Source organism: Eublepharis macularius, chromosome 3, assembly GCF_028583425.1.
Source record: "Eublepharis macularius isolate TG4126 chromosome 3, MPM_Emac_v1.0, whole genome shotgun sequence".
NCBI classification, from domain to species: Eukaryota; Metazoa; Chordata; class Lepidosauria; order Squamata; family Eublepharidae; genus Eublepharis; species Eublepharis macularius.
Window position 1 is genome coordinate 38,660,924 of NC_072792.1, and position 25,137 is coordinate 38,686,060.

Consider the following 25,137-nt stretch of genomic DNA (forward strand, 5'->3'; position numbering starts at 1 on the left):
GCTAGCTTAGCTACCTCCATCTTACTTTGGGTAATTTTTTCCCTTCCTCCACCAGTCAAATCCCACCCCTTGTACGAGCCTAAGCCTCAGTATATTGTTGGAGTCTCGGGGCCTTGATTTTATGCAGGCAGTAGCTTGCACCCCATTAGAGCAGGTAGGATAAATAGGCATTGGCACTTGGAAGGGCGTGAGGGGGCCACCATGCACTCCATTTTCCAGCACATGTTCATATCTGAAGCATGCCCTTCTTTTGAGATTGAAATGAGATGTTAGGAAGATTGCTTCTGGGTCCTCTCCTTTTCTCTCCCTTTGCACCAGTTAGTAGACAGAAGCATACAATATGACGTAATTGTTCCCTCTCGCTAGCTACCCTTTGCAGGGAACTTACAATGCAATGACATTGTCTTGCATTTTTGTTACTGAACATTTTGGACAAGAGAAGAGTGTTCAGCACCGGCTCCATGATACTCAAAATTTTTAGTTTCCGCCTCTGCTATAAACATTCTGAAATCGTTATTTCCATTGAAAATGTAATTAGTACTTATTGATGATTTCAATGATGTATCTTCAGGGAACAAAATTAGAAAGAAAGCCAGCAGAAGGGTTGTCTAAGACCAAAACGTATAGATATTATATATGATCATCTTGTCAAGCTGTAAACTTTTATATCAAATCCTCAGCAATAAAACTGGAAAGTTTCTCTCTCCCTTCACTGCAGGCATATATTGTTGGGGTGAAGGTGGGACTACCCATACCTCATTATATGGTGTTTGCAGTGCAGCTAAACTAATCTGAATGGCACTATTATGTTCCTCTCCAGAAGTTGTGGACTATGAAATTCAATCTGAAGTATTTTTAATGAGCGCTCGGGTCCCAGTTTCAGCCTCTGTGAAGAAACAAGGGACAGTGTGTGCTTTCTAAGGAGGCCAGAGGGATATACTTCATTCAGTACTTGCAAAAAAATTTCAGGGAGGAAAAAATAATACATTAGCCCTTTCTTTAACTTGTTTATATCCATTACAAAATTAGCCGTTAAGAAAAAGAATCTAATTTAGAAATTAGTCTGTATGACATTGTACAGGTGGCCTCCTAAAGCTTAACAAATGATATTACTGTTGAGATGCAGATTTCACTTGACATATTATAACATTAGACCATAGGTACTATATCAGCACATACTGGGAGCCTACTGACTGTTTGTTACCCTACTTGATAAGTGTGGTCACCATGTTGTGTGAACAAGGGCAATGTGTGTATTTGCAGTGGATGTACAGCTTTGGTATGCAGGAACTGGATTTTTCAGGGTTCTCATTTGTGCATAATGTCACCAGCCATACTGCCATGGGTAGTTCATGCTCCAGATAGTTAGTAATCAGATTCCTCTAATTTCAAATGCCCAGTCATTACCCTTGGTATCACCTAAAATGTAAGCATCTGAGAGTTTTGCCATATGGCAAACTGCTTATATGCAGGTGATATCAAATGATTTTCCGTACCATATCCCTTTCTGCTTGGAATGTATTTTCTTGCATGGCCCAACTGGAATACATCTGTCTTTAATTTTAGGAGAAGGATGTTCTACCAGGTAATCCTAAATTGTTAAAGAGGAGGTTGTAGTTGTACAAACTGATTATTGCTGTTTAATATACTATTCCTTGCATTTCTTCTTATTTCTCTTATTGTCTAATATATTTTAAAAGATTAAACATAGTTTTTATTATTTGTTACATTATTTTCTTTTAAATGATTTATATAAACGAATAGATGCCCCAGTCTTTAGCTTAGTCTAACTTTTTTCCAAGTTAGATTGACTTCAGGTTGTTTTAAGTGCAATGGTATGAAAACCTTTCCATAATAATTTGAGTGGCCATTTGAATTTGCTAATGTTGACCCTACCACCTCTTTTTACAGTGTACAGTCAGTGCATGATAGAATCAGCAGATGAACATGATGTGCATCTCTGTGTTTGCATGCGCACATGCACATACAGATTCCTTCATAGTGCAGGTGCAAATCGTTAAATTGGTTACAAAGGAGTTGCTTGTTCATAATAACTGCGCTTATATTATTATTATTATTATTATTATTATTATTATTATTATTATTATTATTATTATTTATTCAATTTATATACCGCCCATCCCAGGGGCTCTGGGCGGTGAACAGTTAAAATTGATAAAAACAAAAACTAAAATCAATATACAAATAATAAAACAAATTAACAAAGTGCAGTGGTGGGGAGAACCTTCCCCACCCCAAGGTGGGAGGCCGACATGGCACCGCCCCCTTCAATCACCAAACGCCTGGCGGAACAGCTCTGTCTTACAGGCCCGGCGGAACGATAATATGTCCCGCTGGGCCCGGGTTTCCATTGACAGAGCGTTCCACCAGGCTGGGGCCAGGACTGAAAAAGCCCTGGCCCTGGTTGAAGCGAGGCGGGCTTCCTTAGGGCCGGGGACCACAAGTAAATATTTATTCGCTGATCGGAGCGATCTCCGGGGAACGTACAGGGAGAGGCGGTCCCGAAGATATGCCGGTCCCAACCCACTCAGGGCTTTAAAGGTAAGAACCAACACTTTGAACCTGATTTGGAATTCAACCGGAAGCCAGTGCAGCTGGCGCAGGACAGGTGTGATGTGTGACTGGTAAGGTATACCAGTCAGGACCTGTGCCGCCGCATTCTGGACCAGTTGTAGTTTCCGGATCAGGCCCAGGGGTAGCCCAGCGTAGAGTGAGTTACAGTAATCTAGCCTGGAGGTGACCGTTGCATGGATCACTGTAGCCAGGTCCTGGGGCATCAGGTAGGGGGCAAGTTGCCTGATCTGACGAAGATGGAAAAATGCAGACTTGGCAACCGCCGTGACCTGGGCCTCCATCGATAGGGAGGCATCCAGGAACACACCCAGACTCTTTACCACTGGCAAAGTTGCCAGTGGTGTCCCATCCAGGGCAGGGAGCTGGATCCCAACATCTGGCAGCCCCCGTCCCACTCTTATATACCACTCTTCTAGACAGATTAGTGTCCCACTCAGAGCAGTAAACAAGTTAGTGTTACTGTTATCCCCATAGTAGAGCTGGCGCTGAGAGGAATGGCTTACCCTAGGCCACCTACTCACCTCATGGCAGTAGTGGGATTCGAACTAGCAGAGTGCTGATTTGCAGCCGAACCACTTAACCACTTGTGCTACAGCAACTCTCTTCCATTAATTGGTCTACAATTTTAGGAGCCTCTCCACATGATGGGTGGTGGTGGTGGAGAGTCATGCATGACTTGTGGTGACCCCTGGTGGGGTTTCATGGCAAGAGACTAACATTGCCTGCCTCTCCAGCCCTGGTCTTCTTTGGAGATCTCCCATCCAATTGCTAACCAAGGGCTGACCCTACTTAGCTTCCAAGATCGGATGACATTGGGCTTGCCTGGGAAGCCAGCTCAGGGGCACCACATGATTAGTAATGCTAGTTTAAAAGTTCACAGGCCAGCAGCTCAGAGGGCTCTTACCCATAACAGGAAAGTGGAACTTTCCTGTTCAGAGGCAGTGACTGAAGTGCTAGGTGCCTGAAATAAACATGGATGCTCATTAGCTTCAGTGCCCTGATCATGATCTTCCAGAGGCATTTTTCTTGCCACACTTGGAAACAACGGCAACAAAACTGGATTCTTTGTCAACGTTCAGAACAGGCAAAAGTCTATTCAAGTCTTTTCTGTGACCGCTCCCACATTATGAAATGGCATTGCTGAGTATGTCAAGGTATCTACTTTGTTAAATTTGTTCAGGGGGGCTTTTTCTGAATTTTTCATGGAGAATCCTGTCTTTGTACAATTCACTATTTGCTGTGTTGGTTTTTTAAAAAACAGTGCCCCATTTTAATGGTTTGAAGTATAAGGGTTTTATATCATTGTAGATGTCTTGTTATAACTTGGGTGCTGTTCTTCCATGCCATCTAAACAATACTTTTTTTTTCTTTTTCAAACTATTTGCTCTATGTTTTAAGTGTATGGGATAAGGGGAGGCATTTTTGTAAGAAAAGATTTCTTGTTCATAAAAGGTTTAGGACAAAGATAATTCCAACATCTTTTCTGTTGTTACTTGAACTTGGCTTTGTATCTCAATTTAGAGGTAATGTCATTTTTTTAGAAGTTCATAAGAAATGTGGTTTTTTAGAGCTTGAGGAACAAAATAACTTGAGAAGATCTTGAGTTGAAATCACTTTGATGGATGAAGAACTTCAGAAATATTAAATCTTTGGCTGTGTGTTGGTAGTTGAGTCTAGCTGAGTTGATGAAATGTCGGTATTTAAACTAGACAAAAATCAATTTGCTTAAAGATGCAGCAGATAAAACCTTCAAGGACATGGGTTCTGTAAACATTACTAAACATTTTTTTCTCAGCCACTTCCTTATTAAAAGGTCATGTTAAAGTATGAGATACACAATTGCAGCTCTGATTAAAGCAGAAGATCCATCTGTTTATTGATTGGGGATTTCACTTAGGGTCAGACAAATGTTAAAACTATTACAGAACCCAAAGCTTTCCCCATTGAAAGAAGAATAAACATCCTTGTTCCAACTGTAGCTGGGAAACTGAGTGTAATGAAAATGACTAGCAGACTCAAAGCATGTTGAATGCATAACGACTGATTGCAAGATCTTTATAAACCTGATAGATTTACCCACATTGTTTGCAATTAATTTGTCATAAGTATTTCAGCTTTCCTGTCAATGCATTGCATATTTTAAAAAAGGAATTCAGAGTTCATAGGCCAGTTCAAAATACATTAAATCACATCTCTCTCGAAACAATCCAGCTTGTTAAATGCAATAAAACTGGATTCCCTTTTAAAAGTGTGCGGGGAGGGCTATGTAATTTATTTCCATAGATTTTTAGTTTACAGAATATTTTCATTCTTATTGCTGAGATGTATTCTAAATGACGGGAATACTTACAGAAATGTGACTGAAGGAATTAATGTTTCCTAGCAGAATGACCAATCTACTTTAAAGTTAGATGTTTAAACACCTCTATATATTTAAATATGCCTGTAAAATGTTTTCTTAATTAGAGCTGGAAAAGATTTTGTATTCTTAAGTAACAGTATCACATGTGTGTATGCTCTCAGAACACGTGTATGTACATAAAAATGTACATAATCTGAGAATGTACTCTTTTTTCGTAACTGTATTTTTCATGATAACCAGAGTCGTGGTGTACAGTACAACCACTAAACTCTGCCAAAGTAATGCAGATTCCAAGTCCTGCTTTGTTCAATAAGATCTGTACTTCTCTTCCTTTTATATGAGTCAGTCTGCAGTTTTTACTAAATGTTGCCTCATTTATTCTGTTTCTGTGCGTATGAGATAGGACAGCAGAACACAGAAGCATCACTCTGCTCAAAGGCAGCATCTCTTAAGGTTTCTCACAGTGTGCACCGCATCACCGACACACTCCCAGGTGTAACAGGGTAGAAACCAACCCTTTTTTAGTCTTTATTAAAGAAAAGGTACATTTGTTAGGAAGGTAAATCCTGTGTGGTGACTACCATATCCTGCGGCTTTATTGTCAAGTCATCAACCCCCCCCCCCCCAATAATATATGAATAAAGAGACCCTCATCTGGAGTCTGATGCTCCCAGACATTATTATTATTACATTATTATTATGTTATTGCATAACATATGAAATGAAATGAAATCCGGCCCTCAAGTCAGAGCTGAGTTATGGCAACCTCTGGTGGGGTTTTCATGGCAAGAGACTAACAGAGGTGATTTGCCATTGCCTGCCTCTGGAACCCTGGTCTTCATTGGAGGTCTCCCATCCAATTACTAACCAAGGCCAACCCTGCTTAGCTTCTAAGATCTGATGAGATCAGGCTCTCCTGGCCTATCCAAGTCAGGGGCAAACATAACAGGGGGGATATTTTTCAACAGAACTATGATATACTGGACTTCTGAGTGTTGGCTTAGAAAACTACTATCAGTAATTACTTTTGTTCCTTGATTAGAATGAATGTTGTTAGATGAATGCAGGCCCCCAAATGGTTTGCTAGCTTGTTTGACATGCCAATAAAGGTTGTGTGTGTGTGCTAGCCTGTTGATGTAGTTAAGCTGTTATTTAGATAACATGCTGACTTCTTAAATGGGCCATGTTGCTCTTGTGGAGTGATACAAAGGTAGAATTGTCAACTTGAGTCTTTTGTCACTCTGGTACTTTGGAATAGTCTTCTGGAGCAGGTGAGGAAATGTTGCCACCTTGGTGGCCCTGATTGGGTAGAAAAGTGGGCTATGGTTGTAAATAAATCATAAATAAATAAATATTGACTCTTTGGGAAACTGTGTAAAGCAGAATTGTATAGACAAGTGTTTATGTGTGCTTGGTTTTAACATACCAGGTGTTTTTGTGGATTTATGGTTGCTTTTATTATGTTATTCTGGGGATGGGAAGGTTACAGTCCAGTGGGACCTTAGACACCAATAGCATTTTTAGAGTATAAGTGTTCAAGAGTCAAAGCTCCCTTTTCAGATACCTGCTGTTCTAATGCAGGTCCAACACACCTACCTACCTGAAACTTTGTGGGGTAGTTTATGTTGCCTTGTGGTACTTTATTTAATATTAAATATGTTTATTTTTAAGGTTTCTTATGTGAGCCAGCTTGAGTCTGGTTTCTGAAGGAAAAATGTTTTGAATAAATAGTCCCTTTCAGATAAGGTCTTATCATCTTGTCTTTACTAGCTTTCTTGAAAAATAAACAAGAAGAAACAAACTCACAGCTGAATCTGTACTCCCACACTTTAACATCCAAATGAAACAGGCACACTTTTTTGCCTCAATGTGAAGACATAATAATGTCTTCACATATTTAATGTGCTTTGTGTTCATTTGTGTGGGAGGAGATCACAAGATGGTTTCTGTTGTCATGTACTTTTTTTTTGTCTGTTTTTTTTTTGAAGGCCTGAATAGCCTAACAGTGCCTAACCTTCTGTTGTTTTTTAATTACAGCAAAGAGCTCCTGGGAAGGTTTTGCTTGATGCAGTCTGCAATCACCTGAACCTCGTTGAAGGTGACTACTTTGGCCTTGAATTTCTGGATCATAAAAAGATTACGGTATGTAAGGCCATCTCTCATGTAACTCATTTACTTTGTATGTTTTCTCAGTGCCACAATTCTTTCCTTCTCCTCCCATTTTAAAAATACAATTTTTTCTTGTGAAGAATTGATTCTAAAGTGGCTCCCACGTCTGTCTGTTCAGAAGTTTGAATCTGCAATAGAATACATAGTTTTGCATGTTTCAAAATTATATGGGAACATGCAACTTGCATGCAATGATTACAAAAGGTGTATCAGTGCTTGAATTTCAGTTTCTTTACTTATCACCTCAATCAAATATAATATGTCAATATCTATATGTATTTATTTATTTAAAAAATTTATATTCTGCCTCTTCAGAATATGAAGACAAAAATGTTGTTTTCACTGTGCAAACTATTTTCCTTCCTATGACGTAGTAGTATCATTTTATTTGAGACAAACCATCAGACATCCTCGTCTCTTTATTGTTCTATTTTTTTCTGATCTCTTTGAACAAGAAATCTCTGGTTTTGATCCAGAGATGTTATATTACAAGTTGAGTGGACTCCATTTAGTAAGTGGCCTGGATTCTGTCCAACTCTTTGTTTATAAAGTAGCAGATTATGGTTGGGGAAGAGTAGGAAAATACACTGTAGCTTGGAATCAACTTCCTATGTGTCCCTGGCCTTGTCAAAGGGTAATATTACTATTTTTTTAAAAAAGCCAGTGTGGTGTAGTGGTTAAGAGTGCTAGACTACAATCTGGGAGCCCTGTGTTTGAATCCTTACTCTGCTGTAGAAGTTTGCTTAGGTGATCTTGGCCAGTTACACACACTCTGCTGAACCTACGTCATGTTGCAAGGATAAAATGCAGAAGGGGAGAACGGTGTAAACCACTTTAGCTCCCCACTGGGGAGAAAGACGGTATAAACGGAGTAAAAAATAAGTTCCGTATAGTACATTACGGCTCAGGAGATTGGTCTGAGTCGCTGGTTACCCTCTTAAGGTTATAATCTCTATGCAAAAAATAACACAGTAGAGCCTCCTACTCCTGTGTGTGCTACACTGTGTCCAGTCATCCTTAGCTTGATTATGCCTTAGTCGTTTGCTTTAGGAATTTAGCAGTGCATGTTTTTTTTTTCTTGTACAAAGTGTAAAGTTCAAAAACAAAAGAAGCAGAGTTAATGCAGTGCCAAGAAACATCAAAACTTATTTTTAATCATCTGAAAAATTCTTTATTTTCCCACACCTGGAGAATAAGTACATGCCCACAGCTTACGCGCTTTTATCTGCTGACAAAAAAATAATAATAATAACAGTCCAATCATGCTTCCCAAAAGGAATAGTTTATGAATTTTCACATACCTAAGTAGAAGTCTTCAAAACAAAATTGCATTTGTTTATTTGCTATTGTAGCTCTTTAATAAAAGAAACATATTACTGGAAACAAAATTAAATTAACTCTCTCTCTCTCCCTCCCTCTTTCCCCATTCTGGCACCTGGGGCTATGTTTCTATGGCAAGGACACTGGAAATGTGTTCTCAGCTCTGCATAATTAAAAGCTACTCAAGGTCAAATTTAGCATTAAAAATTGATCTTAGTTTATGGGGAAACAATGAGTTTTATCTTTAAGAGAAACAGATTTTACAGCATGTTAGGATTTTATGTATACTCAAGTAAAGGATGCACATTTATAAGCACAATTGATTATGGTATGAATATGCATCAGTAGTATTATTTATATACACATTAATGGATAATGATGTGGCATGTTATTGAAACTGTTTGTCCTCCTGTGAAGTTTGTCACCTGCCTTCTCTCGTGTTCTGCCTCTCCTATACTTTCCCCCATGCATCAGAAACTCATGGAAATAGCAATGAATGCAGCTTGCCCAATTGTTATGTTCCAGGAGCAGCCTGGCTGCTGCTTCCCCTAGGATTTCTGTTCCATCCAGAGCACTCCACTTATGAAAATGAAGAAGTCACAATGAAACTGCACATGTCTAATGAGAATAATATTAGTATTGACAATGTTTTCAAGTTCTGGAAAACAGAGAAAAGAAGAAGACAGAAATTAAATTAAAACAAATTACCCGAATATTTATATTTTATGTTTGTATGCTTGTATGTTTTGTATGTTTGTAGACTGAATTTTTTTAAAAAAGGGGAAAAAAGAGGTGCAATCTAAATTTTAATGTAAATTGGCTTATGATGTTTATTTTTTGGCTCACAGCACTACATAGCGTAGAGGGAACATTGAATCATAGAATCATAGAGTTGGAAGGAACCTCTAGGATTATCTAGTCCAACCACTTGCACAATGCAGAAAATTCACAACTACCACCTCTCCCAACTGCCCCGTTGACCCCTGCTCCATGCCCAGAAGATGGCAAAACACCTCCGGGATACCTATCCAAACTGCCCTGTGGAAAATTGCTATCTGACCCCAAGGTGGCAATTGGCATTGCCATGTAAGAAGGGCCACAAGAACTAAGCACTGGTGTAACCCATTCTGCCTTCCCCTCATGATCAGCCCAGGTTCACAGAATCAGCAGTGCTGTCAGATGGCCATCTAGCCTCTGCTTAAAAACCTCCAAAGAAGGAGAGCCCACCACCTCCCAAGGAAGCCTGTCACACTGAGGGACCACTCTAACTGTCAGGAAGTTCTTCCTAATGTTTAACCGAAAACTCTTTTGATTTAATTTCAAGCCATTGGTTCTGGTCCGACGTTCTGGGGCAGCGGAAAACAACTCCGCATCATCCTCTACATAACAGCCCTTCAAGTACTTGAAGATGGTAATCATATCACCTCTCAGCTGTCTCCTCTCCAGGCTAAACATATCATGCTCCTTCAACCTTTCCTCACAGGACTTGGTCTCCAGACTCCTCACCATCTTCGTTGCCCTCTTCTGGACACATTCCAGCTTGTCTATATCCTTCTTAAATTGTGGTGTCCAAAACTCTAGGTGTGGTCTAACCAGAGCAAAGTAGAGCAATAGCATCACTTCTCATGATCTGGACGCTATGCTTCTGTCGATACAGCCCAAAACCATATTTGCCTTTTTGGCTACCCCTGCTGACTCATGTTCAGTGTATGGTCTGCTAAGACCCATAGAGCATTTTCACACATACTGCTGCCCAGACAAGTCTCCCCCATCCTATAATTATACATTTGATTTTTCCTTCCTAAATGCAGAACCTTGCATTTATCTCTGTTGAAGTTTATTTTACTTGTTTGAGCCCAGTTTTCCAGCCTGTCAAGATCATACTGTATTCTTACTCAGTCTTTGACTGTATTTGCTACCCCTCCCAATTTAATATCATCTGCAAATTTAATAAGCATTCCCTCTATTCCTTCATCCAAATCATTTATAAAAATGCTGATTGGTCAGGATCATATGGGAAGAACCACGCTAACATGCCAATCCTATTTCTCTAACCTGGCTTCTGACACTGCCATGAGCCTATGTCCGTAATTTGACCCTTCCATATAGTTCCTCCATTCTTACATTACCAGAGGAGTGTGAGAGGGAGACAGGGGAGAGCAGCAACAATACCACTCCGGTAACATAAGAATCAGACTTCTTTGTCCTTTGTTTGTCTGCATTTATGTGGTTATGCATTCCACCAGTAAGTGAAACTTTTTTATTGCTGCATTCAAAAGCTTCTTCTGTTACCTAATTACATATAAATCAAGACCCCTTCTGCCTAGAAATGGGCTTTGTTCCTTTTGGTTGAGGAACATTGACACTTGAGGCATTTAGTATTTCTTGGCAGGGGAACCAGAATGTGAAAGGAGAAAATCTATGGGCGATCATTGAGAAAGATGCTGACTGTTTAATGTGCTGGAAAATGCTGTATATATTGAATAATTAAGCTAGGCTTTACATTGCACGACTTTGTTTCTTGTTATATTTGCTGCAGACATGTATGTTTGTTTGCTTGCTTTCAGGTGTGGCTGGACCTTTTGAAACCTATTGTGAAACAGATCAGAAGTAAGTGCTGGTAATTAAAGTGCAACGGTAGTTTTCTTGTGCTGTAGTAAAGGGGATGTCTGGTTCATTCTGAATGTTGTGTGCATTGTTTGTTTTTTGCGATGATGAAATGTATTATATTTTACCTCCCCAGCAGAATCCTGTAATTGTTCAATAAGCTGCCTATCCACATTCGGCTCTAAATAAAAATAAAAATGCCATCAGCAGTTTTTTAATGCATACTTTATACAACAGGATACGTGGACACGAGCGCTGGTTTGCCTATTGGATTAGTTTCACTTTTGGTATTTGAAAACCCCATAAAGTCCTGTCAATATTCCTTCTGAATTTATTGTAACTTTTGAAACCAGTTTTTTACTCTAGGTTTACCCTACAGTGAAAATGCTGTTGGGATAAAGTAGGGCAGTAGAAGCCTTGTGGTGCAGGGGGGAGGGGGGCACATGCACGTAGTCCGGCAACAACTCACGAGAGTGGAGGGCAGCAGGAATGGAAAGTCAATATGACAGCTTATTATTCCAGTCTTTAGGATGAAACCTACACATTATGGTATTGCAACTTGATAGCAACATATATGCCATCAAGTTGCAACTGACTTATGGCAACTCCAGTAAGGAGCTTTCAAGGCAAGTAAGAAGCAAGAAAGTTTGTCGTTGTCTTCCTACCCAGAGTCTTCCTAGGCGGCCCTCCATCCAAGTCCCAGTCTTGCTTCACTTCTAAGATCTGATGAGATTAGGCTATTCCATGCCACCTTCCCTCCTTCACACAATACATTATTTTTTCCTTTTACAGATTAGAGCCACTGGCACTGCAGTTTCTGGGAGAGGTGGAAAGGAAGGGGCTTTAAATCTATTTCTTCCTCCCCTCTGCCATATCTAAGCTGCTTTTTGATGTGTTTTTAATCTGGACACAGTAATATCATTCTGGTATTGTTTTAATTGTACCCTACCTTGAGCTCTTGAGAACTGGTATTTACATTCCCAAAATAAATTCTGCCCAAACAAAAATAACTTCAGGGGGAGATCTCTGGACCTTTACAGTGTAAGTGGTTTGTGTTATTTTGGTGAGAGCAGAAGGCAAGGATAAGTTAAAGAGGGATCCTTTATAGATCAGCCCTTATTGAGCTTTGACCTCCGTGAATAAACATGAATAGGTTGAGGCTGTTCTGATGAGATGACCTGGAGATATTAATTAAAATTGTTATGATCCTAAACATGTTGCTTTGTGATTGGGTCTAGTGTTGATCAAAAGAACGTTGGTGTGTGTGTCTGTTTTTAAATACCTCGGGCATTTAAGCAATTACAATAGTACTAAATGCCAAACTGCCCTGACCTGGTTAGCCCAGACAAGCCCTATCTCATCAGATCTCAGAAGATAAGCAGGGTCAGCCTTGGTTAGTAATTGGATGGGAGACCTGATGAAGACCAAAGTAGCAGAGGCAAGCAATGGCAAACCACCTCTGCTACTCTCCTGGTCTTGAAAACCCCAGCAGGAGTCGCCATAAGTCAGCTATGACTTGATGGCACTTTGCACACACAAATTTGAATGCATATAAAATTTATTTGGAAATCTGGGTTTGGACTCAGTAATTTTCTAGTTCCTATGGGTGTCAGGTGAAAGACTTTTTTAAAATAGAAAAAAAACTGAAAGGAAGACTAGGGAAGGATTGTATCAAAAAGGAACTAAAGACAAAGTTCTAATCGCTAATTTTGTTTTAGAGGAGGAGGCTTCTTTTTTGATGAACCTGCAGAGAGAGATTTTAGCTAAACCAATGAGGAGGAATCCCACTGTAACTTATTAACTACAGCAATTCAAGACAAAATGATGTTCAAAAATGAAATATTATGCAACAGAGATTCTAGGGGGGGGCGGGTTGGATTTAGATGAACCTGTCCAGCAGAGATTGATTTCAGAGCAGAGAATGAAGTTCATCTCACCTGGAGTATGAAGTGCATGGAGCTGGGGTTTTCTTTTTTCCTTCCGTGTCTTTGCACAGTTGGGTTTTCTAAAGAAAAGAAGCTGCTTACAACAGTAAAGGCGTGGGAGTGAGATTAGGCCACAAATGGTCTTCATATGGCTAATTTAAGTCATGTCCCAGTGACATCTGTAGTTGTCTGTAGAGCCTCAAGTGTTGGGACTCTGAGGAAATCTAGTAATTTCTGCTTGCACAGGCTTGATGAGAGTAGGATTTGCTGGACCAGATGTTTTCTTCCTTTAATGCAAAGGCACAGAGAGTTGTGGAAAGAGAAGGCAGAGAATACCCCTTGCTCTCATGCATGGCTGTAATATAGTGAGTTCTCTTGAATTTACCATGTTGCTAGAGCCACATGAAATTGGGGCTGGTAAAAGGACCCGAAAGTAATTTACAGTGCAGTCCCATGCAGAGTTATACCCTTCTGAATCTGTTGATTCACAATGCAATCCTATACAGAGTAACTCCAGTCTAATCCCATGGATTTCATTTGGTTTAGAAGAGAGTAGTTCAGAATAGGATTGCACTATTAGTGAGTTAACGTCCTTCCAAGTTACACCATTTTAAGTCCATTGAAGCCAATCAGCTTAGAAGGGTGTAACTCTACTTAGGCTTTCACTGTTGGCTGCATAATGACTCAGATTTTGGACATAGATTCAGGTTCTTGAGCATTCTCACGTTCTCACAATGAAAACATTCGCATTTGGTGTGCAGTAGCTGGCTCAGTTACTCAGAATGGGCACATGTAGAGAACGTGGAGAAGAGGACCAGGCTTTGAGTTCAGACCCAAAAATGACTGTTATGGATGAATTGGGTTGGATTTTTATCACTGATGGTAAAAAGCCACATGTGGAGATGCATGTCTGAGCATGAGTAGATATAAACACAGAAGGTGTTCATTCTAGTGGACACTGATCCTTTCCATGCAGTGTAATTGTGTTCATTTAACAGTAGCTGTTTCATGGGAATTAGATCAGGTTAATAGATTGAGTTGCGATTACTGTTGAAGACGTAGTAGTGGGCTTTAAAGAAGCAGCACAGAAAGAAAATAAGTGTGTGTGAGAGAGACAGATAATTCAAAACAAAAATATATTGGTGTCTATCCAGCCATTGACAAACTTTGCAAAGCAGGACTTCCCCACGTCCCCTTCTCTCTGCAGCCCACTGAGCCCTTGAAATTTTGTTGTTGGAGTGAACAGACCCTCAGGAACGGCAGAGCGGAAGGGGAGAACGGGCAGAAATCACCACCCCCTTTTCTGAAGAGTTGAGCGGCCTTAAGACTTTGGAACTGCACGGTTGTATCTGTACAATTGTTTGCTTGTGATGTACACATTCAGAACGTTTATGCTTCTTTCTTTCTTCTCCATTAGGGCCAAAGCACATAGTTCTAAAATTTGTGGTGAAATTCTTCCCGCCTGATCATGCTCAACTACAAGAAGAGTTAACAAGGTTAGTGTTGCCTCTTGTTTTCATTTGCACTTGATGGGAGAAACCAGCCAAATGTCAGAGTTGTTGATGAGCTACAGAATAAATCAGGTCAAGACTGCTTATTAGGCACTTCAAGCTGACTGTGCATCATGGGAATGAAAGCTTCTCCAGTCCCCACTGGGCCTGATCATATGCATACGGAGCAGTGCTAATGGCCTGCATGAAGCATGTGTTATTATGCCTTCAAAGGGCTTACTAGCACCTTCCACCTCTCACGGTTCTTACCCATGTAATTTGACCTCTTGTGGATGTATTCTGGTTCTATTATGTCCTTGTTTACATTTCTTTCACTTGTATGCATATCTTTGTACTCATCAGCTCTGATTTCTTATTCTGTTGTTTTCTTCTTCTTCATGATTTCACATTTTTTAAATAACTCACTGCTAAATTAACTTGCGTAAGCGTGAAAGAAGTGGAAGTAGATAGTTGTAATAGCTAATTATGTACCTATATTCAGGCAAGACTATAAAAGCTATCAAAGTCTCTGTAGTCCTTTTAGCTTCACTAGTAGGTAAGAACCTAGAACAAATATTAAAATGAAAAATATTTAATGGAAGGCGTGGATGAAAGCATCAAATGGTACGTAAGGGGGCATGGATCCATCTAAGACAATATAATCTTTTAAGAAGTATCTAAATTTAAAACTTCAGAAAAAAATCTGAGGTACGATCCTGATTAACCACACCATTGTATAATTGTCATGATACGGTCATTCTATTTCTCTTTTAAAAATGCAAATAATGTAGCCTGTTTTATTCTCATGCTTTTTATGGTGGCATACCATGTATCGCAAACCTGTTGATGGCTATTTTTTGGTCTTCAGAAGCAGTTTCAATGCCAGTTCACCCTGTATGGAGAGTCAGAAGCACAGCTGAGGCATCCTAAAGTACAGTGCTATCCTAAGCAGATGTTGTACCCTTCTAAATTCTAAATGGTCTTGGAAGGGTGCACCTCTGTTTTGGATGTTACTGCTACTGTTCCTTTCAAGCTTTGTTTTACTCTTTTTCTTCTCAGCTGAATGATTGAGTTCCTGTTTTTTGAATGGGTATTGTCAACTCTTGTTGGGAGAGGGGCGTTAAGAACTATTTTTCTACTTTGTAGCAAAGAGATTATAGCTGTTAAAAATGTTTTTAAAATGTGATTTTTGTTTTTTTCACATGGCAAAAAAAAAGTCTTAAGTGCCACCATCTCTCTTCCCTGCTGATGATAACCATTTAATTCAGAAAAACGGGAGAACAGGAAATAATTATAGTAGAATGTAAAGAACAAAACAAAAAATTCAAGGAGAGCTAGACCTAGAGTTGCCAGGACAAGCCTGGCAACCGGTAGAAGAGTTGGAGGCAGGGACGTGGTGGAGAGACATGGCCACCAAGACAACATTACTTCTGTGGAAACCCCAGAACTGATGACAGGTCACAGAGTTTCAGGTGATTAGAGCTGCCCACCATCACTTCCAGGTTCTCCCTCGAAGTGGTGTAATACTGGCATTTTAAAAAATTATTATTTATTTTCTCCCCACCACTGCTTCCAAGCAGGCAATAAGAAGTTGTGGCAGATCTCCCACCAGGGCTTGGCAGCCCTAGCAAGACCTTTGCTTGAAGGAGATTTACTTCAGTGTAGATACATGCTAGGCTCTTGCTCTTGGGTGTTGGCTTTGCCAGATTTTTTTTTTAAAAAGGAGTGCTTTGTGCGCTGAGATTCTTTTTATCATCATTTGTATTTTTCAGGTATCTATTTGCATTGCAAGTAAAGCAGGATTTAGAAAAAGGAAGGCTAACATGTAATGACACCAGTGCTGCTCTCTTAATCTCACACATTGTACAGTGTAAGTAAAGTTCATTTAACCCTCGACCTTATCTGTGTTTTGAAAAATGAAGTATTTGTTCCCAAAGGTTGTAATTTGTGAACACGCTTCCTGTAGGCTGTAAAATACATGGTGAAGTGGATCCTGCCACTCCACTTTGCAGCCTTGCTCTAGTCTAAGGAGGTTTCCTCCCATTCAAGTGGCTCTTCTGTTGGAGGAACAGCTGCTTAAGTTGGCAGGGGAAGGTTCCTTAGCTTGGATCCATGACAGTGTATTTAATCTGTCCTTTTTAGTTGCTTTTCAGCTAAAGAAGCTCTCCACGCATCTTACAACTTTTTAACAGTCTCTGGTAACATTCTCGGCAGTGACCCTGTCAGGGAGGTAACATTTCACAGGATCTCAAAGATGGCAGGTTTCCGGGAGAAATTCAACCCGTATACAGCCTGTAGAACTTTCTCTGAAACTGTATTTTTTCCCCTTTAAATCTTTCCCTATCCTTCAATTACTGGACTCAATTCAAAGTACTGACTATCATATACCAAGTCCTTCACAGCCTTGGTCCCTGAAATCTGCAGGACTGCCTATCCCCTTGTGCTGCTTCATGACAGCTTTGCTCCTTGGAGTAGGTCTTCCTGCTGGAGCCACCCTGAAATGAGCAAAATCAACAACTGCCCATACATTTGCTTTCTCCACTTTGCCGCCCCCTCCATGTTATGGGATAGCCTGCCTAATGAGAGCAGGAAAGCTCCCACCTGCCAGGCTTTCTGCAGACTGTACAAAACTAAACTATTCAATAGAGCTGTTTACACAGGTAATAGGGCTGTACCTGATTTGGATAGGCCAGGTGAGCCCAGTCTTGTTAGATCTCGGAAACTAAGCATGGTCGGTCTTGGTTAGTAACTGGATGGGAGACCTCCAAGGAAGACCAGGGCCTCTGTGCAAAGGCAGGCAATGGCAAACCACCTCTGTTAGGGTGGTTGCAGGAAGCAACATCTGCCATGAATATCTCTAAAAGATCCTTGCAACTTGCTTCATCCTGTCAGTCTCTTTACCTTGAAAACCACAGCAGGAGTCTCCATAAGTCAGCTACATTATTCTCCACCACCACAGTAAGGTTGTACTGTAACAAAAATGGTTCAGAAAGATGCTTTGGTAAAGGGATAGGGACTGTGGATTATTCTACTGGGTATAGTATGTACTGTCAATCAAAGTATAATCTGACTGTGTATCTGCTGCATTGTTTAAAGTGTTGTGTTAATGCTTATGCTTTGTTTCAGCTCTGTTTTTAGATTTCTGCAATCCAAATCTTACTGCTTTGTTTACTGGACCACCAGTGCTGTTGATTGTATTTGACATACTTTGAGAAAGGCAGGCTAAATAAATAAATAAATAAATACAATTTATATATCACCCTTAAGGACAACTTTATACCACACTCAAAGCGGTCTACAAAGTGTGTTACTAGCATCCTCACAACAATCACCCTGTGAGGTGGGTGGGGCTGAGAAAGATCTGAGAGAGCTGTGACTGACAAGGTCACCCAGCTGGCTTCGAACAGAGGAGTGAGGAATCAAACCCGACACTCCAGATTAGAGTCCTGCAGCTCTTAACCACTACACCAAATTGAAGATCACAGAAACATGTTCAAATACTTGTGGGAAAGGGGCATAGATTCCCCTCAAAGCTACTTTGTAAACCAGTTTCTGCTGCCAGTTTATCATGTTTAGCTCTTAACGGTAACACTGGAGCTTGTTGCATAGAGAAAGGCTTGTAACCTTTCTTGGTTACAGAGGTAATAGTCAAAGAGAGACTGCTTTCACCCCTTGTAAGTAGTCTTCTTTTCTGGTCAGTGATATTTAAGAGCTTGCATTGGCTCCAGATGAGTCACATAACTGCTAGAGAGGATCATGTTATTCCAGGATCTGGAGCATACAGTTGGAAGTGGAAGGTACAGAATTTTGCAAGCTCCCTGCATGCCTTGAGGCCGTGAAAACAGCACTGATCATTGCTAAAACCAGAAAGTGAGCACAGTCCATAGCACACTCTGCTCCTTGCTCTTTTTGTCAAACACGTGTGTAGAATCTGAGTTTGAAGAGTGGCCTCCTGCCCTAGCAGCTACCTTCACTTACATCTGCAAAAGCAGGAATTGACTACAAAGTTATGATGACTTTTTCCCCATTTCTGGAAAATAAAACAATCAGGGTGTGATCAGCCTTGTATTTAGAAGTCCAACAATAGGAAGAAATTCTTTTTCATCTTCATCTTCAAAAATGAGTGTTACCAAGCACAGGGAAGGGTCTTATGTGCAAGCCACCTTTAGGTACCGTGAACACATATAGTAGGGCCGGGAGAACCTGTGTACTGACTCCTGTTCCACTTCTGTGTACATTGGCTTTGTACACATGTATGTTGTGTGTACAGAACTAAAGTTAACTTGTTAAGAATAACTCAAGTTCCTGCTTAACCAGGTTTTGAAACCAGGCTGTCATGCTGAAAGCAACATGATGCCGGGTTTACTGCCTAGTCCATTTCTAAATGTCAGGAGTCAGGGCCAAAACCATAACGACGCTTAAAAGGGGCGTGACATTTGTTTATTGATCATCACTGTTCATTGCCTTTCTGATTACTCCGTAAAGTAGAGTGTGTGGGCTTGAAAAGGGATTAAGAGCTCTGATCACTAACCGCTGGGATTCAGAGTCTTCTGTCTGCTTTCCACTCCCTTTCTGCTTGATACAGGTGGCAATGCATGTAGGCTGAAATTTGTTTCCAGTTCCATTATTTGTTTGGTATGAACTAACTACAGACTTTTATCTGATTCTGGGCAATTACTCTTACAGTCACCTGCATAAGTTTTAAATAGACCTGAGTTTAATATTTTCTGTGCTTTACCAAGTGTGATTAAAACAAACACATTTGTTTCTTTAATTCGTGTACTAGTGGCATTTTCCAGCAAATTTACCATTCGTTTTATGTTTTTAAATCACACTGTGCATAGATATCCAGGCAACTGCAAAGGGAATCCTTTTGATTTTAGTGGACCTTAATTTGAATCAGCATGCAGGGCTGGGCAATCGTTTTAGTAGATCTTAAAGCAGGCCTTTTTCTGTTTAGATTACACCTATTAAGCAGATGCTTTCCCCTCTCTTCCAGCTGAGATTGGGGATTTTGATGAAACCATCGATCGTGAACACTTAGTAAAGAACAAGTATATACCTCAGCAAGAAGCATTAGAAGACAAAATCATGGAATTTCATCGTAATCATATGCAAGTATTACTGTGTAACAGTGGACTGTTGTACTATGGGGCGCAAAGTGTGGTTTTTGTTTTATAATTTAAGAAGCAGAAAGGTGAGAGTGAGAGGGCAGGAATTTACAACAAAGGTTTACATTCTGATACTCAAAACAGAGAGAAGGAAAGCTGGCGAGGTCGCTAGCAAGACACAGCAGAAGTGGGTTTGGGGGAGGGATTTGGAGCGGAGGAGTTCTGAGCGTAGGGATTTCATGGTAGAAAGCACACAGGAGGGAGTTGAACTAGGCGGGAAAAAGCCAAGTTGAGTCTCTGCTTTGCCTGTCTTTTGTTTTCAAATGTATGCCTTACCAGGACCTTCAAGGCAACTCTCTTTGAGTAATTCAAACTACTGACACATCAACAATAAACCAATGCCTATCCGTTTTTGTACTGTTTCACAGAGGTACTTCACAGTGATAAGGAGTAATTACCTTTACAGGGTAGAAAGCACACTTAGGTGTTGAATCTCATGTCAAAAAATGTAACTGCCCATGAAAAAAAATCTTAGCCTTTCACCATTAAAAGATATGACATCTTCCGAGCTGGGAGGAAATATCCAGACTTATATTATGGGCAAGGCCACGTGGCAGAAGAATAGGAAGCCCAAGATGGCACAGCTCCTATTCCTTGTGAAGCCACACTCAGTGCTGGCATTTAACTGGTCAGGATCAGTCATGACAGTTGCTGGTCCAGCTACAAAGCATGAAAGTGCCACTGTGTTTCAGACAGAGGGAATGGTGTTTTGCAAGAAGTCATAGAAATGGTGAAAGTGGCTGCTGAAGTCCTTTACAGTGAATAACCCGTGTGTATGCAAGTTTGGGCAAGAAGCAACATCTGCCATGAAAATCTCTAAATGATCCTTACAACTTGCTTCATCCTGTGTAAAATTAATTATCGTTCCTCCAGTGGACAAACACCAGCAGAATCAGATTTCCAGCTGCTTGAGATTGCTCGCCGTTTGGAAATGTACGGGATCCGATTGCATCCCGCCAAGGACAGAGAAGGAACAAAGATCAACTTGGCAGTTGCCCATACAGGCATTCTGGTGTTTCAGGTGAGTAAGTGGCTCTGATCAATCTTGATTGCACACCCCAGAAACTGCTTGGCTGTGAAAGTTGGTTTAGGTTTGCCTTGGATACAAATCTTGGGAGATGAAGGCTTCTGAAGCCCTGTGCGGCAGGGGTTTCCTAAACCACCTCCTAGCTCACCCAGAGCTGGTTAGAGAAACACAAAGCAACCTAGCAATCCAGCATCCATATGCAAATGTCCCATTTATCCAGAATGTGGGCTGATTCTGATTACCTTATTATTCCTTACCTGAGCAAAAAATGGAGCTAGGTCATTGTAACTACACTTGTCTTTATTCTGCTATTAAAATTGTTAATTGCCTTTTTGGTTTGAACAGAATAAACAGCTTAATTCAAAATCTAGCATAAGAGTAATGAATGACATGCAAAAGCCTGCTTTAATTTTTACAGGTGAGCTCATTTTGGAAAATATTCCAATAGTGCTTAATTTTATTTTTCTTGTCTGTCATGTTTAGGGTCACACCAAGATCAATGCCTTCAACTGGGCTAAGGTTCGAAAGCTGAGCTTTAAGAGGAAACGTTTTCTTATTAAGCTGCGGCCGGATGTGAATGTAAGTTTTCTAGAATAGCCCTGTAGAACAGCCAGCCGTTTTCCTTGGGAAAACTCCTTCTCACTGATCATATACCTGACAGAATAATAAAATCATGATGACTGATTTAAAACATCTTCACTTCTGACATACAAATGCCAGCATCTCTCCCCTCATCCCAGGAGATCTGGACTGTTTAAAATAAATTACATTACAGACTCCAGCAGCCACTTGTCTACTCGTGAAAGGGCCTTCCTCTCTCAGCTTTTGTGCTCCACTGGAAACCTCTCTCTCTGTGCCAGTCAAATTATGCTTAGCTTGGACTTTTCGGGTTTGCCAGTCACTTCCAGTTCAAACTGATCTCAGTTGTGTTCATAATATCAGTGCCACTCCACCTACCACAAAAAATATTTTCATTACATATGAACACATGAAGCTGCCTTATACTGAAACAGACCTTCAGTCTCTCAAGGTCAGTATTGTCTACTCAGACTAGTGGAGGTTCTTCATGGTTTCAGGTAAAGGTCTTTCATAGCATCAGCTGCTTGGTATTCTAACTGGAGATGCCAAGGATTGAACCTGGGACCTTCTTCAAAAAAACATCCTAGTGGGAGAGCACTGTTCTCCCTTTGAGGTGGAGCACATCTTGGGTGCTTCCCACCATCCAATCAGGGAGGCAGGAACTAAATTCTTCCTCTTTCCTGTCTGGCATTTGGGACCCCCCCTTCCTCAGTTCTGTTCCTGCCTCCAAGAATAGTCCAGTGGCAGGCTTGCTCTGCTACATTCTAACTGCCATAACGGCTTTTCTCTTCAGTCTTAAATCTTGATTTTGACTTTTTTTCCCCCAACCTTTTGTTACTCTCTCTATTCTGAGAAGCAGATGGGTTAAGCCTGATGAAAATGGAAAGTGGATGAATGAGGAGGAAACAGTAGGAAAATTAGATGAGCCTGTGTGCAAAAATGATGATGTGATCCAAAGACGCTTTATTTATTAGCTATTTTTAAGGGCTTGTACTTGGACCTTTGGGTCCAGCTTTAAGAACTTATTCGGCTTTGAATGGTTTTTTTTTCATTTGGATTGAACACAAATAATTGTCTGTCAGACCTCCCTTCTTCACCTTGTTAATGATCTCTACTAAGAGCAAAACATATGTATTTTTCTTTCAAGAGCTTCATTCAGTCTCCTTACGTTATTTTACAGGTTCTCTTTCATGATTAGATTCCTTTTCTCCAGTGGTCTTAGGAATGGGGTAGTCCTTACTTTTGGGGATATAGCTCCTCCTCTCCAAAGGTAGGGTCAGTCAGCTGATTTTGATCCCTGAGGAGAGGGGCTTGTCCCTGGAATCACCAGTCTTTCTGGCCCTACCATCCAAGCAAGACGTCTTCAGCAACACTCTGCAGAGCGCAGCAATCCGGGTGAAGAAGAAACTGCCAGAGATGAGCCAGGTGTGGCGGCGTGCACCTGTAATCCTAGTACTCAGGGAGGCTGAGGCCACAGGCAGCGTGGAGCTCGCAGGGGAAAGGAAAGGCCCTACCACCTACCCCACCCCCATTTCACTCGAAGTGACGGCGAGCATTAGAGTCGATGGCCCTAGGTTGCTCCTAGGTTCCACGGCCACAACCGCAAAACTCCACTGAGGTTCCCCACCTTCGGGTTGGAAGGAACCACCCCTCAGATGGCCAGAGGGTGTGGTGTTTGAGTCCGCGGTAGCCTGTTGTAGAGACCGATATTATTGGGAACTCCCTCAGGCTTGGAAGGAGCAACCTCCAGCAGCAGCAGAGGACCTGCTTCAACCCTGGCAGCCCCAACTGAACCGCGGTAAGACTGATCCTGCCAGAAACGGGGACCGAGAAAGGAAGGAGGGAGGAGAAAAGAGTAGAAGAAGCCTCAGAGCAAGTTCGCCCTAAATAAAAGGGAGCCCTCCTTTATTTCTCTTTCCTTTCAGCTGGGACTTGTGAGGTACACTTTCACTTTCATTTCTCCTTTTGGCGGGAAAATTCTGTTGGTAGCAATGTTAGTAATGGCAAACCCCAGCTGCATCCCAGACCTCAGAGGGCTCAAAGCTGCAGCCTATTGGTGCCAGACTCACAGGGCCTGGCCCTCTTTTGGGCCTCTCAACAGGCCAGTGAAAGAGAAATGCCCAGGGGCAGAATGTCAGCAAAGGCAGGACTAGCCACCTCCCAGGCCTCTAAAAGCGCAGGCCTGCGGCCTAGACTTTCCAAACTCCCAGGCCTCAGCCCGTTCTAGACCTCTCAAGAGGCCAGTGAAAGAGAAAGAGCCCAAGGGCTTGGGCCCGTCAGGCAAGAACTCCTGGAAAATTTTCTGCTGGTGGTATGTTAGCAAAGGCAGGCCTAGCCTCCTTCCAGGCCTCAGACAGCACAAGCCTGTGGCCTAAACTTGCTCAATTCCCAGGCCTTGGCCTACTCCGGGGCCTCTCAGGAGACTAGTGAAAGGGAAAAGGTCTGGGGTTTGCATCCACCAGGTAAGGAAGCCTGAAGTGAGTTGCTGTAATGTGGTTAAGTGCTGGGCCATGAATCATTACCCTGTTAGTTCAAGTCCCATAATTGCTTTAACTTGGTGGCTGACCTTGGATAAACCAGTCTCAATTACCTAGCAGTTCTGGGGGAGTAATGATAATTCTGACCTTATCACAGCCCCTGCCTTGGTTAGCCCAGGCAAGCCAGATCTCATCAGATCTCAGTACCTCAGCAGGGTTGGCCTTGGTTAGCAATTGGATGGGAGACCTCCAAAAAAGACGAGTGTTGCGGAGGCAACTATGACTGGATGACATTTTCCATCACTAAGGGGAAAGAAATTACATGCCCCCTATTTACATAGTCACAGCCATAGTTACTATTTAACAAATGAACTAGCATGGCCCAGGATGGAAATAAGGAATTTGAAGAGGTCCTGAAGGCACACTAATAAATACTCTAGTGGCTAGACTCTCAGATGGGCAGGAGAGGCATTCCAGTGTGGGGGTCTGACTCCAGATAGGTAAAGGGGTGCCCCCCCAGATTAAAGAGGAGGCAAGGGCCATTAAGAGCACATATCTCGGCTAAGCCTTCAACCTGAGGACCCTGTGTTATCAGTTTTCTCCCTCAGCCAAGAAGAAAGGGGAACTGTTAAAAGAAGGGAAAATTCTCTAGCAGGTCTTCCTCAGGAGCCGTATCCTAAGATGATGAGGATCCTGGAGTCTTCTCCCGTAAGGGCTGAGGAGTTGGAGAGAATCCTCCCTAGAATCAGGAATAACCCCATCAGGGATTCTCTTCCAGTAGTCTTTCATACTTGTAGAAGTCTAAGAGGGAAACTCTGGCAAAACTAACTACTCTTATTTCCTTCCCCCCCACCCCAGTCTTATACATTAGTTCCAGGGGTTACTGAGAGGATCAAGCTGCCATTGGTGGATGATAGGGTAACCAGCCTACCGGCTAATACTTTGCTGCCCATTGACAAAGACGGACTACCTAGGATTCCAGCATCAAGTGGTTTGAACTGGCTATGCACAGAAAATTGGAAGTTTCCACTACATCCTTCAGAGCATTGGTGACAGCTCCACTCCTTCCTAGAGTCACATTCTCTCAGGTCTCAGACCTGGCTGCAGTGAGCAGTAAACTCCTTTAAAGAGCCAGAGAGCAAAACTAAGAAAATAGCCCCGGCAATATGCTATGCTGTGGTCAACAAGAACCATAGTTTTCAAGCACCCAGGCACAACACTTAGCTTAGAAAGTGGAACATGGACCATTTGCCCCAAAGCCAAAGTAACCACGGTTCCTTTCGAAAATATCAACCTGTCTGAAGAAGCTCAATAAAAGAAAGCAGACCAAACATTGAGAGGGGGATAGTACCTTCTCCCTCAACAAATCCAGTCAGAATACTAAAGGGCCAAAGAAGGGAACTCAATGTGTCTAC

The 25,137-nt window shown here is 41.5% G+C and overlaps 1 protein-coding gene across 6 annotated transcripts in view; it reads left to right on the forward strand.

The window, feature by feature from the left end:
* Positions 1-25,137, forward strand: part of FARP1 (FERM, ARH/RhoGEF and pleckstrin domain protein 1) — a 245,227-nt gene that overhangs the window by 145,744 nt on the left and 74,346 nt on the right. For all 6 annotated transcript variants that reach the window (XM_054974922.1, XM_054974926.1, XM_054974923.1 and 3 more), the window contains exons 3-9: positions 6,995-7,099; positions 11,014-11,056; positions 14,396-14,474; positions 16,241-16,338; positions 19,468-19,582; positions 20,513-20,660; positions 21,150-21,245. In XM_054974922.1, the coding sequence (XP_054830897.1) occupies positions 6,995-7,099; positions 11,014-11,056; positions 14,396-14,474; positions 16,241-16,338; positions 19,468-19,582; positions 20,513-20,660; positions 21,150-21,245 (684 nt within the window). The remainder of the gene's footprint in view (positions 1-6,994; positions 7,100-11,013; positions 11,057-14,395; positions 14,475-16,240; positions 16,339-19,467; positions 19,583-20,512; positions 20,661-21,149; positions 21,246-25,137) is intronic.